The 14,257-nt window shown below is 52.2% G+C and overlaps 1 protein-coding gene across 1 annotated transcript in view; it reads left to right on the top strand.

The window, feature by feature from the left end:
• The window catches only part of PPP1R37 (protein phosphatase 1 regulatory subunit 37), a 93,351-nt gene that overhangs the window by 70,254 nt on the left and 8,840 nt on the right, over positions 1–14,257 (top strand). The window contains exons 7-10 of the mRNA XM_015427271.1: positions 2,621–2,776; positions 4,803–4,915; positions 9,171–9,312; positions 9,438–9,604. Of these exons, the coding sequence (XP_015282757.1) occupies positions 2,621–2,776; positions 4,803–4,915; positions 9,171–9,312; positions 9,438–9,604 (578 nt within the window). The remainder of the gene's footprint in view (positions 1–2,620; positions 2,777–4,802; positions 4,916–9,170; positions 9,313–9,437; positions 9,605–14,257) is intronic.

The raw sequence follows: 14,257 nt of genomic DNA on the forward strand, positions 1-14,257 counted from the left end.
TTATTATTATTATTTTATTTAAATTTCTACCCCGCCCTCCCCACGAATGGGCTCAGGGCGTCTAACAAACAGGGGCACCATGTGCCAATACATAAGACCAAATAAAACAGGATAAAACAGAATAAATATCAAAATTAATTACAGAAAGTGCTCAATGCTGTTCCTCTTAAATTAAAGCAAGATGGTGTCCAATAGATGTTGTCTCCATCCCCGTTCAACGGTACCGGTCCGCCGCACCGCTGAAGTGCGATCGCCATAGGGCCACTCTGTTCCCAGTTATCAGCTGGGTGTGTTGGTGATGGTGGTAGTGGCGGCTCCTAGTCGAAAGCCTGGTGGAAGAGCTCCGTCTTGCAGGCCCTGTGGAACTGCACAAGGTCCCACAGGGTCCTGATCTCCTCCGGGAGCACGTTCCACCAGGTAGGAGCCGCCACTGAGTAGGCCCTGGCCCTGGTGGCAGCAAGCTGGGCCTCCCAATAGAAGCGGGGCAAAGGGAAGCGCGACCGCAGCGCAGCTCTTGTGAGAAATAGGTCTAAGAGTTGTTCAGCAGTGGCATCAGGGAGGCGGTGGGCTCCCCCTCACTGGCCGCCTTCAAGGAGCAGCTGGACGAACACTCATCAGGGATGCTCTAGGCTGATCCTGCATTGAGCCGGGGATTACACTAGATAGACTCTATGGCCCCTTCCAACTCTATGATTCTCTATTTTGGCCACCTAGAGAGGCAGTGAGCTCCCCCTCACAGGCAGTCTTCAAGCAGCGGCTGGACAAACACTCGTCAGGGATGCTCTAGGCTGATCCTGCCTGAAGCAGGGGGTTGGACTAGACAGCCTGTGTGGCCCCTTCCCACTCTGTAGTTCTATATTCCAGCTGCCTAGGGTGGCGGTGGGCTCCCCCTCACTTGCTGCCTTCCAGGAGCAGCTGGACGAACCGTTGTCGGGGATGCTCTAGGCTGATCCTGCCTTGAGCAGGGGGGGTTGGACTAGATGGCATTTTTGGCCCCTCCCGATGATCCTACAGAGACCCCATTCAGCCCTGGCTGCGGGTTCTCGTTTGTACCCATTTTTGTTTTCCTGGATACCGAAAAGCCAGGTCCGGCTGCCGATCCCGGCACTCTCCGTCTCTCAAATCGAGGCGGTAGGATGAGCTAGAACAAGCAGCGTTAGACGTAAAGAACACAGCACAGACTTGGCCGACGGCTTTAATAATGGAATTGGAGCCAGCCCGAGGAGCTTTAAAACGCAACCCTACGCCAGTAATGGATGAGGCTTGAAAAGGGAGTCTCCTCCAGTTACGTCCCGTCCCGTGGGCGCAAGGACGGACGCCCGGCTTCGTCTGCCCTTGCGTTCTTGCTTTTCTTTCCAGGCTTCTGTGGGCAGAGGGGAAGGGAAGGTTTTGATTCTTGGACTGTGTATACCCCCTTTGGGGGGCGGGCGGGGGGAGGGGAGACAGGCTTCATGAGCCAGCGGACGGAGTTGCGTTAGGAGGGAGGCAACCCTGCTACTGCGTGGTGGGAATTACAGGCAAGTCTGGTCTTGGCGTCTTTCACATCTTCAGCCGCAGCCACCGCTTTTTAACCCTCCGTCAGCCCTTTGAGCCGCAGGTGGCTTTTCTTACCTCCGGCCACAGAGAGCCTCTGTTCTGCCCGCGGCAGGCAATGGCCTGTCTCTGCACTAGCCCGATCTTGTCAGATCTGGGAAGCTGGATCGGCCCTGGTCAGCAGTGTTCCCTCTAAGCTGAGTTAGCGTGAGCTAGCTCACAGTTCTTTAGCCTCCGGCTCACACATTTTTTGTCTCAGCTCAGGAAGGGATGGCTCCAGAGCAAACTGATTGATGCAGCAGCCAGATCGCTCGCTCACAACTGTAATGCCAGCAGCTCACAAAGTAGAATTTTTGCTCACAAGACTACACAGCTTAGAGGGAACGTTGCTGGTCAGTACTTGGATGGGAGACCACCCATTAAGTCCAGGTTCTCTACGCAGAGACAGGCAAGGGAAAACCACCTCTGTTCCTCTCTGCCCTGACCGGGATGGCCCAGGCTGGCCCGATCTCATCAGATCTCAGAAGCTAAGCAGGGTCGGCCCTGGTTAGTCCTTGGATGGGAGACCACCAAAGTCCAGGGTCACTACGCAGAGGCAGGCAGTGTCCAACCACCTCTGAATGCCTCTTTGCCTTGCAGACCCCTACGAGGTCTCCATAAGTCGGCCGCAACTTGACAGGGCTTTCTTCCGCCACCCGAGTCCAAGATATCCCGTTGGACTTCCCTTCCCCGTTTGCAACCCAAGGGCAAAGGCTGTCCGTAACTAGGCCGTTAGCTGTAAGAACACAGGCCAGCAGTTGGCTACCGGATTGGCAGGCGGGGCAGTTTTTCAGACAGAGTCAAAGTGGGGAGGGGGTGTCCCCCTTTGCCCCCCCTCCAGTGTACTCAGTGCCCCCCCCTCGGTCCCCCCCTTCCAGCGTACCCGGTGACAGGCTCATACTGAAGGGAGAACCCACGTGCGTTTCTGGGGCAGGCGCCACGTCGGGGAAGCCGAATGCTGGGGGGGGGGCGCCACGACAGGTGGGCAGGCCGGTGCTTCTCGCTGATGTCTCCCTCCTCTTTCCTTCCCCTCCATCGTCTTCCTCAGCGACCGCTCTGAAAATGAACGTGAACCTGAGAGAGCTGTACCTGGCCGACAACAAGCTGAACAGCCTTCAGGACTCCGCTCAGCTCGGCAACCTCCTGAAGTTCAACTGTTCCATTCAGATCCTGGACCTGAGGAACAACCACATCCTGGACTCAGGTGAGTGTGTGTCTGTGCTGGGGGGAGGCAAGACATCCTCCTTTTGTCTCCCCCACGTCTCTCTCTCTCTTTCTTTTTTAAAAAAAGTTTTTTTATTTTTAAACGGTAAAAAGAACAAAATACAGTGATAACAAATATCAACAGTAGACTTAGATAAGGTAATAATAGGTGTAGAAACTCTGTTCAGTTAAGTTTACATAAAACAAATAACTTCATAGTATTTTTGAGGAACCTTGAACTTAGCGGAGTCAACGTTAAATATAAACTCTAGAAAAGGAAACCATTTCAAATGAAGGTTCGATTCCCTGTTAGACATATTAGCACTAGCAACAACATCAGATATTTTATCCATCGTGTAATATTCCCATAGCTTTATATGCCAAGTTGATAATAACAATTTATTTGGCGATTTCCAACTACCAGCGATGACTACTTTTGCAGCCATCAATAGAACTGAGATAAGTTCTTGTTCACGTCTCTGGGGAACTCCGTGTATGGTTCACGATGGCCGAGTGGGCTGCCGGGTGAAGAGGGAATTGGTGGGAATCGGTGCCCCCTACTAAGACAACGTTAAGGGCTCTGGGGGTTTCTTAGCTGTGCGGCTAGAGGTGTGTATATCACTTGGGCGTTTCGGAGCTTCCATCTAATTCAGGTCCGGAACTCCAGTGGGGGCATTTCGGGGCCCCACCCCCTTAACTAAAAGCCCCGCCCCACAAATAGCCATGCCAGAAACCTTCTTTTTGAGGAGAGACTTCCACTGCCCGCCACTGGCCAACAGCCAGGGTGAGAGCGCCGTGGCTTGCCATCGGGTTTCCCTCTCCTTCCCACTGTGGAATGGGGGGTGGGGCTGGAAAAAGAAAGCTCAGCGGGCATTTAAATGCCTTTTGAGTTCCCTTCCACAGGGCAAGAAAGCTTAGAAGAGCACTCAAGAGTGGCATCTTCAATACGTCTCCAACAATCCCCCTTTCTGCTAGTCCAGTCATGGTGAGTGTTTCCAAAGCATTCCTATGAGCCTTTGGGAAACATGCAGAGTATATTCTGTTTCAGTTCCTACAGCTGGGAAATGAGTGGGCCTGAACCGAGCCATAGTGGTCTCATGCAACAGCGACAGGGAGGCCAGCTGGTAGATGCCTGCCGCCTCAACCAAAGGCCTGGCGGAACAGCTCCGTTTTGCAGGCCTTTGAAAAACTGTAACAGGTCTCTCAGGGACTTGATCTCAACCGGAAGCATGTTCCACCAGACTGGGGCCAGGGCCGAGAACGCCCTAGCCCTGGTTGAGTCTAGGCTAGGGGTGTGCAGGATAAATAAATGTGTTTTTTTTCAGATTCGGGTATAATAAAGCCGAATTTTTTTCGGGATTCCCGAATATATCTGAATACCAATACTGGTATTCTATTGGTACCCCAAAATTTTCAGTATTATTTTCGGCTGCATTATATCCTATGGGGCCATTGTAGTCGTCAATGGCAAAAATCTTCAAATAAGTATTCAGGAGGGCGGGGGGAGGGGGTTTGAAGTAGAGGCACCAGATTTTTACTGTAGCTGGTGGATCCTCTCCCCAAAAGACCCCCCAAGTTTGGAAAAGATTGGACTAGGGGGTCCAATTCTAGGGGCATCCAAAGAGTGTGCCCCCAATCCTCCATTGTTTTCTATGGGGATGGGGAAAAGGCAGGAAGCAGTATCTCCCCGAGAAAACCGAAAAAAACTGAAAATGAAACAGGTGGCTGGACTAGACGGACTGCTGGTCTGATCCAGCAGGGCTCTTCCTCTGTTCCAAGGTGCGAACCATGCTGACCCGCCGTTCTTTGTTTGGCATTTAAAAACAGAAATCTTTCAAAGCGTGAGCCGTTTCCTGGCTGCCGGAGCGGAAATCCACAGGAAGTAGGAGAAGGATCGTCTGAGCCTGTGTGCGCTGAGGGAGGGCTTGGCTTGTTTAAAAGGCAGGCAGTGGCTCCCTCCGCTCCTCTCACCCCCCCCCCATCACCCCTCTCATTTCCCTGATGCTGTCTGTCCGCTTGCGTTGCAGGGCTGGCCTACGTCTGCGAAGGGCTGAAGGAGCAGCGGAAAGGCCTGGTCACGCTGGTGCTGTGGAACAACCAGCTGACTCACACCGGCATGGCATACATGGGCGTGACGCTGGTGAGTCTGGGATCGTCGCAGAGGGTTAGCCGTGTCAGTCTGCAGCAGAAGAGCTCGATTTGGGCCCAGGAGCACCTTCAAGACCGACCGAATTTTCAGGGAACGAGCTTTCGAGAATCAGAGCTCTCTTAGGCCAGTTATCTGACGAAGGGAGATTCGTCTCTCGAACGTTCGCATGCCGAAAATCTCATTGGTCTCTAAGGCGCTCGAATTGAGCTGGGGAGTCCAAGGCACACCCAGCCAGGCCCTCCCTCGGGGGTGGGTCTCTTAGGCAGAATTCAGCACCTTTCTCCATAGATGCTTTCCGAAAACCTGGTCCCTCTTACCGAGCACTGACGCTGCCCCGTGCTGAGGCACAGGCCTTTCTGCCCCGCCGTCCGCCTCCCCCCCCCCAGTTGCAGCGGCACTTGGAAAACGTTCTCCGTCCCAGCCCAAGAAAGATGCCTCCGGAGCTGTTTGTGAGCAGATTTCTTGGGGTCCCCAGCTGGCAAATCCGTCCACTTTTCCTCATCGCTCTGCAGTGCCGCCCTTTGTAGAAGACGGGAGTGTTGGGTCAGGTGTGGCACAGGTGAGAGGGCGTCGTCAGAGCCCGTCACCGCCTAGAACTCCCAGGTGGAGCCCTCTGCTTTGACTCCCCCACCACCCCCAGCCCCCTGCCTGTCTTCTTCCAGCCACGTTCTGAAAACATTACAAGGAACAAAGTAACACCATGCACAAAGGTAAAGGTAAAGGTTCCCCTTGCTCGAAAGCCAGTCGAATCCGACTCTAGGGATGCGGCGCTCATCTCCGTTTCCAAGCCGAAGAGCCAGCGCTGTCCGAAGACGTTACCGTGATCATGTGGCCGGTATGACTAGACGCCGAGGCGCACGGAACGCTGTTACCTTCCCACTGAAGTGGTACCTATTTATCTACTTGCAGTTTCTTGTTTTCGAACTGCCAGGTTGGCAGGAGCTGGGGCCGGAGATGAGAGCTCACTCCGCCATGCGGCACTCGGGTCTCGAACTGCCGAACTACCAGCCCTCCGTTCTGCAGTTCAGTGTCTTAACCACTTACTGCATACTAATTATTAGAATCTACTATCCTATAGCATATGAAATTCTAATAATATAAATTTACAATCACTCAAAGGTCTAGGCTTCCAACACCAGACAGATTAGCTGAAATGTACAAAAACATGTCGAATAATTGCTGGAAGTGTAAAAAACATGTGGGTATGTTTTACCGTACATGGTGGACATGTGATATAGGGCATAAGTTTTGGGTTGTGGTACATACTTTTATAGGGCTGCGGTGGCTCAGAGGTTAAGATGCAGAACTGCAGACCGGAAGGTCGGTAGGTCAGCAGTTCAGGACCCGAGTGTGCCGCATGACGGAGAGAGCTACCGTCTCTGGTCCCAGGTCCTGCCAACCTAGCAGTTTGAAAGCAAGAAATTGCAAGTACATAAATAGGTACCACTTTGGTGGGAAGGTAGCAGCATTCCATGCGCCTAGGCGTCTACTCATGCTGGACACATGACCACGGAGAAGTCTTCGGACAGCGCTGGCTCTTTGGCTTGGAAACAGAGATGAGCACCACACCCCTAGAGTCAGATTCGACTGGCTTTCGAGCAAGGGAAACCTTTACCTTTATCTTTACCTTACCTTTACCTTTATCTTTACCTTACATACTTTTATACAGACAGTTTTGCAGAATTGTTTTTATTGAATTGTATACCAGAGAACTTGGACAAGAATCAAAGATATTTTATAATCCATGTAGTAACCGCAGCTAGAATTTTATTTGCATCTTATTGGAAATTTCCATCAATATCTTCTGAACATGATCTAATAGTGAAGATTATGGAAAGTGCGGAAATGGACAAATTGATCTCGATGCTAAAAGGGCAAATGGAAGAAGACTTTGCTGGACTATGGACTCCATTTTATAATGGGATAAGAGAGAAATATAAAGATATGATCTTCCTAATATCATAATATTAAGAAGCTTTTATGAACTTTTAAAACCTCACAGTCTATCTTTGTATAACATGAAATGATAAGTAGAGGAAAGTTATATGCAGAAAATTATTACTTTTGTTCTTTCCCCTTCCCCATTTCTGTGCATTTTAAAAACTTAATAAAAATCTATTTCACAGAAAGGTATAGGTTTCCAGTTACTCAAAGATATAAAGTTTCACAAGGAAGGAACAATGGACGGTTAACACCTATTGCAAAGCTTGTAAAAGCAGCCAAAAAGGGTTTTTTTGGAGTGGCTCCCAATATTTAACCGTGGACCGTGTAGTCCAGTTACAACATTTCAATAGATAATGGAGATGCTATCGGTGACGACATGCGTCCATAATTTCCTTCTTCCAGATTGCGAATTATCAATTACCAACGGAACCGGTGCTCAAGCGCAATTGTTTTGATAAGCAGCAACAAATGCCATCTGTTCTCTCATTTGGCAAATAGCATTGGTTCTTTGAATAATTCATAGAATAGAATCATAGAGCCAGAAGGGACCTCCAGGGTCATCTAGTCCAACCCCCCGCACAAGGCAGGACATTCACAAATACCTTCCCCCTCCACACTCACAGGATCCAGGATCTCCGGCCAAACTGGCCTGGAGAAAAATTGCTTCCTGACCCCCAAAGTGGCGACCAGCATTTCCCTGGGCGTGTAAGAAAGGGCCGCGAGAACTAAGCACGGAGGCGACCCTTCCTGCCCTCCCTTCTCGTGATCTGCCGAAGTTCACAGAATCAGCCGTGCTGTCAGGTGGCCATTGAGCCTCTGTTTGAAAACCTCCCAAGAAGGAGAACCCTATACTTTCAAGTGATCGTCTGTAAATTTATATTACTGGGATTTCATCTGCTATATGATAGTAGACTCTAATAATAATATCTAATAATAATAATAGACCTAGCAGTTCGAAAGCAAGAAATTGCAAGTAGATAAATAGGCACCGCTTCGGTGGGAAGGGAACAGCGTTCCGTGCGCCTTGGTGTTTAGTCACGCCGGCCACGTGACCATGGAGAAGTCTTCGGACAGCGCTGGCTCTTCGGCTAGGAAACGGAGATGAGCACCGCAACCCTAGAGTCGGATTCGACTGGCTTTCGAGCAAGGGGACCTTTGCCTTTACCTTTAAATATTTTGTGCACGGCATTACTTTGTGACCTGCCTGGAAAGACTAAAGCATTCAAGGGTCCCCCCTCCCCAGGCTACAAAAAGGACAGCTGTAGAGAGATGGCAAGTGACCTGGATGGCCCAGGCTAGCCTGATTTTGTCAGATCTCGGAAGCTAAGCAGGGTCGGCCCCGGTTAGGATTCTGTCTCTGTCTCTCTCACTGAAAGTTGGCATTAGGTTCTGGACAGACAGCAGAGGGAGGACAGCCAGTTTGGTGCAGCGCTTAGGAGTGCGGACTCTAATCCGGGAGAGCCGGGTTGGATCCCCCACTCCTCCACATGCAGCTAGTTGGGTGACCTTGGGTCAGTCACAAGTTCTCTCAGAGGGGTTCTCTCGGGTGCAGTCTCTGTCAAGAGATCTCTCAGCCCCACCTACCTCACACGGTGTCTGTGGTGGGGAGGGGAAGGGGAAGGAGGTTGTCAGCGGCTCTGAGACTCCTTCGGGTGGTGAAGCGCGGGGTATAAATCCAATCTCCTCCCCCTCCTCACTGTGTGTCATTAAATTGTGCAATGCCACACCGTGTGATAGTAGTCCATCCCAACATCATCATCATCTTCTTCTTTTCAATGGATTTTTTGTCTCTGAACAGCTGTTAGCTATGCCGCCTAGCCGGGTAGCGGAGTAGCTGCCCCGTTCTGAATTTTTGTAGAGGTTGCACTCGCCTTTGGCTGCCAGGGGGTTTAAATCGCCATGTCGTCTACCCCCTCCCTGTAGATTTGGATCCCCAGGGAGGGAAGGGTGGACCCCCCTGTGCCAGTTCTCCTGGGAGCCGCTGACTTCATGGCTGCTTTAGATAGCCAGGAGCCCTGCAGTCGGGCAGTTCCGAGGAGCCAGGTGGCACGTGTGCCAGCCGGCCACTGGCTGAACGAACCCTTAAGCGTGCAGTAAATTCTGCCTCGCGAGCGGCCGGCATTAAAGTTGCGAGCGAGCAGTCTGGCTGCCGCCTAGATCAGTTTGCTCCTGAGCCAACTTTCCCGAGAGAAGACAAAGACGTGTGAGCCGGAGGCTAAAAAACTGTGAGCCGGCTCACACTAACTCAGCTTAGAGGGAGCATTGGCAGTGACGGTCTGTCTCTTCCCACTTGCCCCACCAGCCTCACATGCAGAGCCTGGAGACGCTGAACCTGGGCCACAACCCCATCGGCAACGAAGGCGTCCGCAACCTGAAGAACGGGCTGATTGGCAACCGCTCGGTGCTCCGGCTGGGCTTGGCGTCGACCAAGCTGACGTGCGAAGGTGAGCCGGGCCCCGCGCTCCTCCCGCCAGGCCGGAGGGTTCTCCGCCTCTCGAGGCAGAGAAGCCTTCCCGGTGGCACACACACACCCCCGCGTTCACATCGGGCACCTCTTGTGGCCTTCCAGGTGCGGTGGCCGTGGCCGAGTTCATCGCCGAGAGCCCCCGCTTGCTCCGCCTGGACCTGCGGGAAAACGAGATCAAGACCGGGGGGCTGATGGCCTTGTCCCTGGCCCTGAAGGTCAACCACTCCCTGCTCAGACTGGACCTCGACAGGGAGCCCAAAAAGGAATCGGTAAGCCCAGGCCGGGTGAGACGGTCTTGCCCGTGCATCTTTTATCCCACGCTATAGTTGGCCAAGAGCTGCAGTGGCTCAAGAGGTTAAGACGCTGAACTGCAGGCTGTGGAAGGTCGGTAGTTCAGCAGTTCGAGACCCGGGTGCCGCATGACGGAGTGAGCTCCCGTCTCTAGTTCCAGCTCCTGCCAACCTAGCCGTTCGAAAACAAGAAATTGCAAGTAGATAAATAGGTACCACTTCGGTGGGAAGGGAACAGCGTTCCGTGCGCCTGGGTGTTTAGTCATGCCGGCCACATGACCATGGAAACGTCTTTGGACAGCGCTGGCTCTTCGGCTTGGAAACGGTGAGCACCGCAACCCTAGAGTCGGATTCGACTGGCTCTCCAGTAAGGGAACCTTTACCTTTGCCTTTTCTAGTTGGCCAGGCTGAGTGAAGACATTTGGAATTCTGCTTCTGCTGGAAGTCCCCGGCCGAAAGAGCGTCCGATGGTCCTCAACCAGCGCCAGGGCCTTTTCAGCCCTGGCTCCTGCTTGGTAGAACTCTCTGACGGCCAACATCGGGGCCCTGTGGGACCTGCTAAGGTTTCGCGGGGCCTGTAAGGCAGAGATATTCCGCCCAGTGTATGGTTGAGGACAGCAATGGCTTTTAACACCAGGGTTTTTTAACATCAGTGGTTATTGGCAGGGGTCATTTTGTAGAAAAAGAGGTGCAGGAGCTCATTAGCATAACTCATTAGCATAACTTATTTGCATATGCCACACACCCTGACATCACCGGAAGTGTGTCAGAAGGCAACACCCACCGCTCAGGCTCCACTGGACTGTTTTGGATCGCTAGCTATTGGGGGGGGGGGGGGGCGCAAGACCTCTTCCCCCTTGCAGAGGAGGGAGAGCTTGTACCTGAATAAAACTTGGTCTTAAAGGTGCCACTGAGTGGGCGGATTGTGGGGGGGGGAGATGTAGATCTGTCCTCGCAGAGGAGGGAGAGCTTGTACCTGAATAAAACCTGGTCTTAAAGATGCCACTGGACTGTTTTGGATTGCTAGCTATTGGGGGGGGGGGCTGGAACGTGCAGATCTGCCCTCACAGAGGAGGGAGAGCTTGTACCTGAAGGCGGGCTGGGGGGGGGCTCTGCAACACCTGGCTGCTTTTTGCTCCTTGTGGCCTGACTGAGGGCTGCTGGGAGCAGGGGGCAGGGCTTGTTGCATGTGCCCGCCCCCTGGGCTCCTTACTGCCGGAGCTCTGCTCCTGTGCGCTCCCGCAGGAAATGACCCCTGGTTATTGGTAATAGTTTCCAATGACCATCAGCCTACCAATTGCCTCTACCCACCCACCCCATTAAATTAAAGCAAACTGGGGATTAAAACTGTATTATGGTGCCTTGTGAATTTTGGGTAACCACCTTAACTGTATTTTAGATTATTTAATGGTTTTATGTAACCTTGTATTTATATGTATTTATGTGATTGTTTGGGGCCGCGGTGGCTCGGAGGTTAAGACACTGAGCTACAGACCGGAAGGTCGTAGCTTGGCAGTTTGAGACCCGAGTGCCGCGTGACGGAGTGAGCTCCCGTCTCTGGCCCCAGCTCCTGCCAACCTGGCAGTTCGAAAGCAAGAAATTGCAAGTAGATAAATAGGTACCGCTTCGGTGGGAAGGGAACAGCGTTCCGTGTGCCTAGGTGTTTAGTCATGCCGGTTACGTGATCACAGAGAAGTCTTCGGACAGCGCTGGCTCTTCGGCTTGGAAGTGGACATGAGCACCGCCCCCTAGAGTTGGATTCGACTGGCTTTCGAGCAAGGGAAGCCTTCACCTTTATGAGATTGTTTGTATTTATGAAACCTTGTTGTTCACCGCCCTGAGCCCGCTCTTGGGGAGGGCGGTATATAAGTCATCATCATCATCATCATAATAGCGTTAGCTGTAGAGCTGAAGTCGGGCGCAATTTATGGCATCCACAAAATGGCCTTAATTAATGGGCAGAGGGGGGGTAGCAGGAGGAAATCTTTCCAATGCTCGCTCTAAGTGGTGGAGTCTTGTGAGTAAAAATTCTACTCTGTGAGCTACGGGCATTAAAGTTGTGAGCGAGCAGTTTGGCTACTGCATAAATTAGTTGCCTCTGGAGCCCTCCTTCCTGAGCCGAGACAGGGATGTGTGAGCCGGAGGCTAAAAAACTGTGAGCTAGCTCACACTAGCTCAGCTTAGAGGGAACCCTGGTGGCAACACAGCTGCACAGAGCATCGCAGGCGGAATTTGCAGATGAAAAAAACACCTACTGCGGGGCTCCGCCCTTTCCCGACATCTCCCCCAGTTTTGGCTGCAAGATTGGCTGTCAGGTGCCGGCCCGGTTGGTTCCCAGTCACTCGACTAGAGCCAGGCAGCTTCGGATTTTGACAGCGGAGTGGGATTGCTGTATCCGCCACGTCACATTTGAAAAATTGCCTGCATTGTCAGGCAGTAATATGATCCCACCTGAGGTGCAGAAGGCATCATCAGAGCCCGAAGCTCAGCTCGGGTTTCCTTCCCGAAAGGTCATTTCTTCCAAGCATAGCGTTGACTCGGCTGTCTCTGGTAACCACGCTCCTTGAAACGCACATGTTCCCCAAAGCTATACTGCTGATACCCTAACCATGAGAGGTGGCAAAATTCCATGTGAGTTAGGGCCTCTCTTCCTCTCCTGTGGGGGAGATGTTACAAAGAGAAGCCAGTTGGAATTGATTGATTTTTCTCTTTGATTGGTCATTGTTTCAAACTGGCCTTCCTTTGTGATGCATTGGCGTGTGAAACTGCCTTATACTGAACCAGACCCTTGGTCCATTACTGTCAGTCTTGTCTATTCAGACTGGTAGTGATTCTCCAGGGTCTCAGGCAGAGGTCTTTCGCATCACCTCCTGCCTGGTCCTTTTCCATGGAGATGCCGGGGATTGAACCCGGGACCTTCTGCCTGCCAAGCAGATGTTCTACCACTGAGCTAGAGCCCCACTTCATGGCTCTTTAGGGTCTTGGGCTGAGGTCTTTCCCGTCCCCTCCTGCCTGGTCCGTTTAACTGGAGAAGCCGGAGATTGAACCCGGGACCTTCTGCCTGCCAAGCAGATGCTCTACCACTGAGCTACAGCCCCACTTCATGGCTCTCTAGGGTCTTGGGCTGAGGTCTTTAACATCTCCTCCTCCCTGGTCCTTTTAACTGGAGAAGCCGGAGATTGAACCCGGGACCTTCTGCCTACCAAGCAGATGTTCTACCACTGAGCCACAGCCCCACTTCATGGCTCTCCAGGGTCTTGGGCTGAGGTCTTTAACATCACCTCCTGCCCGGTCCTTTTAACTGGAGAAGCCGGAGATTGAACCCGGGACCTTCTGCCTGCCAAGCAGATGTTCTACCACTGAGCTACAGCCCCACTTCATGGCTCTCTAGGGTCTTGGGCTGAGGTCTTTAACATCTCCTCCTGCCTGGTCCTTCTAACTGGAGAAGCCGGGGATTGAACCCGGGACCTTCTGCCTGCCAAGCAGATGCTCTACCACTGAGCTACAGCCCCACTTCATGGCTCTCTAGGGTCTTGGGCTGAGGTCTTTAACATCTCCTCCTGCCTGGTCCTTCTAACTGGAGAAGCCGGGGATTGAACCCGGGACCTTCTGCCTGCCAAGCAGAGGCTCTTCCACTGAGCTACAGCCCCACTTCATGGCTCTCCAGGGTCTTGGGCTGAGGTCTTTAACATCTCCTCCTGCCTGGTCCTTTTAACTTGCAAAGCCGGGGATTGAACCCGGGACCTTCTGCAAGCCAAGCAGATGCTGTGCCACTGAGCCACAGCCCGTCCCACAAATGCACCGTTTCCCCCTCCTGTCATAACAGCCACCCTCTGTGGTTGATCAGGTTGAGAATGACTGGCTCAAGATCATCCCGTGAGCTTCCCCGGCAAAGTAGAGATATGGACCTGGATGGCTTACGAGCTCCATTTTCAGCCCCCCCCCTTCCAGTGGGCTGAAGCAGTACAGGCCCCCTCCTGCCCTGACTCTTCGACCGGCACAGCGGCTCACCCGGTCGAATTTCTGGCAACGAACAGCTCAGTTTCTGAGATTCTCCTCTGCCATCTGGGGCTACACCAGCCATGCGGGTTCCCTCCCAACTTGATGGTTCTCCAGTTCTTTCCAAGCTGCCCAATAGCAGGCTCAGGCAGCCAGACCTAACAGAGCTGGGGTAAAGCGGGACTTTCGGGAGGGGTGGGGGAGCATGTTTATGACTGGGAATAAGGTTGTTTAACTGTGACACTTAGCCAGCTCCCGTCGTGACATGCCTTGTATATCTTGCACCAGGGCCGGCCAAACTTGCTCAGCGTCAGAGCCACATAGAATGAGTGTCAGATGTTTGAGAACACATTTTTATTTAAAAATATGCAGATTTGCTTTTTATTAACATTAATTGAGCCTGCCAAAAATAAAAGCAAGAGGGGTAAAAACAGATATTGATAATGATATTTATTTGTCCAACGATATTTATTTGTTTGCTAATGATATTTATTTGTCAGAGAGAGAGAGAGAGAGAGAGAGAGAGAGAGAGAGAGAGAGAGAAAGGTGGAAAGAAAGGAGGAAAGAGGTGGAAAGAAAGAGAGAGAAACAAAGAAATCAAATAGATGGGAGGGAGGGAGGGAGGGAGGGAGG

Source organism: Gekko japonicus, unplaced genomic scaffold (genome assembly GCF_001447785.1).
Source record: "Gekko japonicus isolate JY-2015 unplaced genomic scaffold, Gekko_japonicus_V1.1 scaffold1389, whole genome shotgun sequence".
Lineage (NCBI taxonomy): Eukaryota > Metazoa > Chordata > Lepidosauria > Squamata > Gekkonidae > Gekko > Gekko japonicus.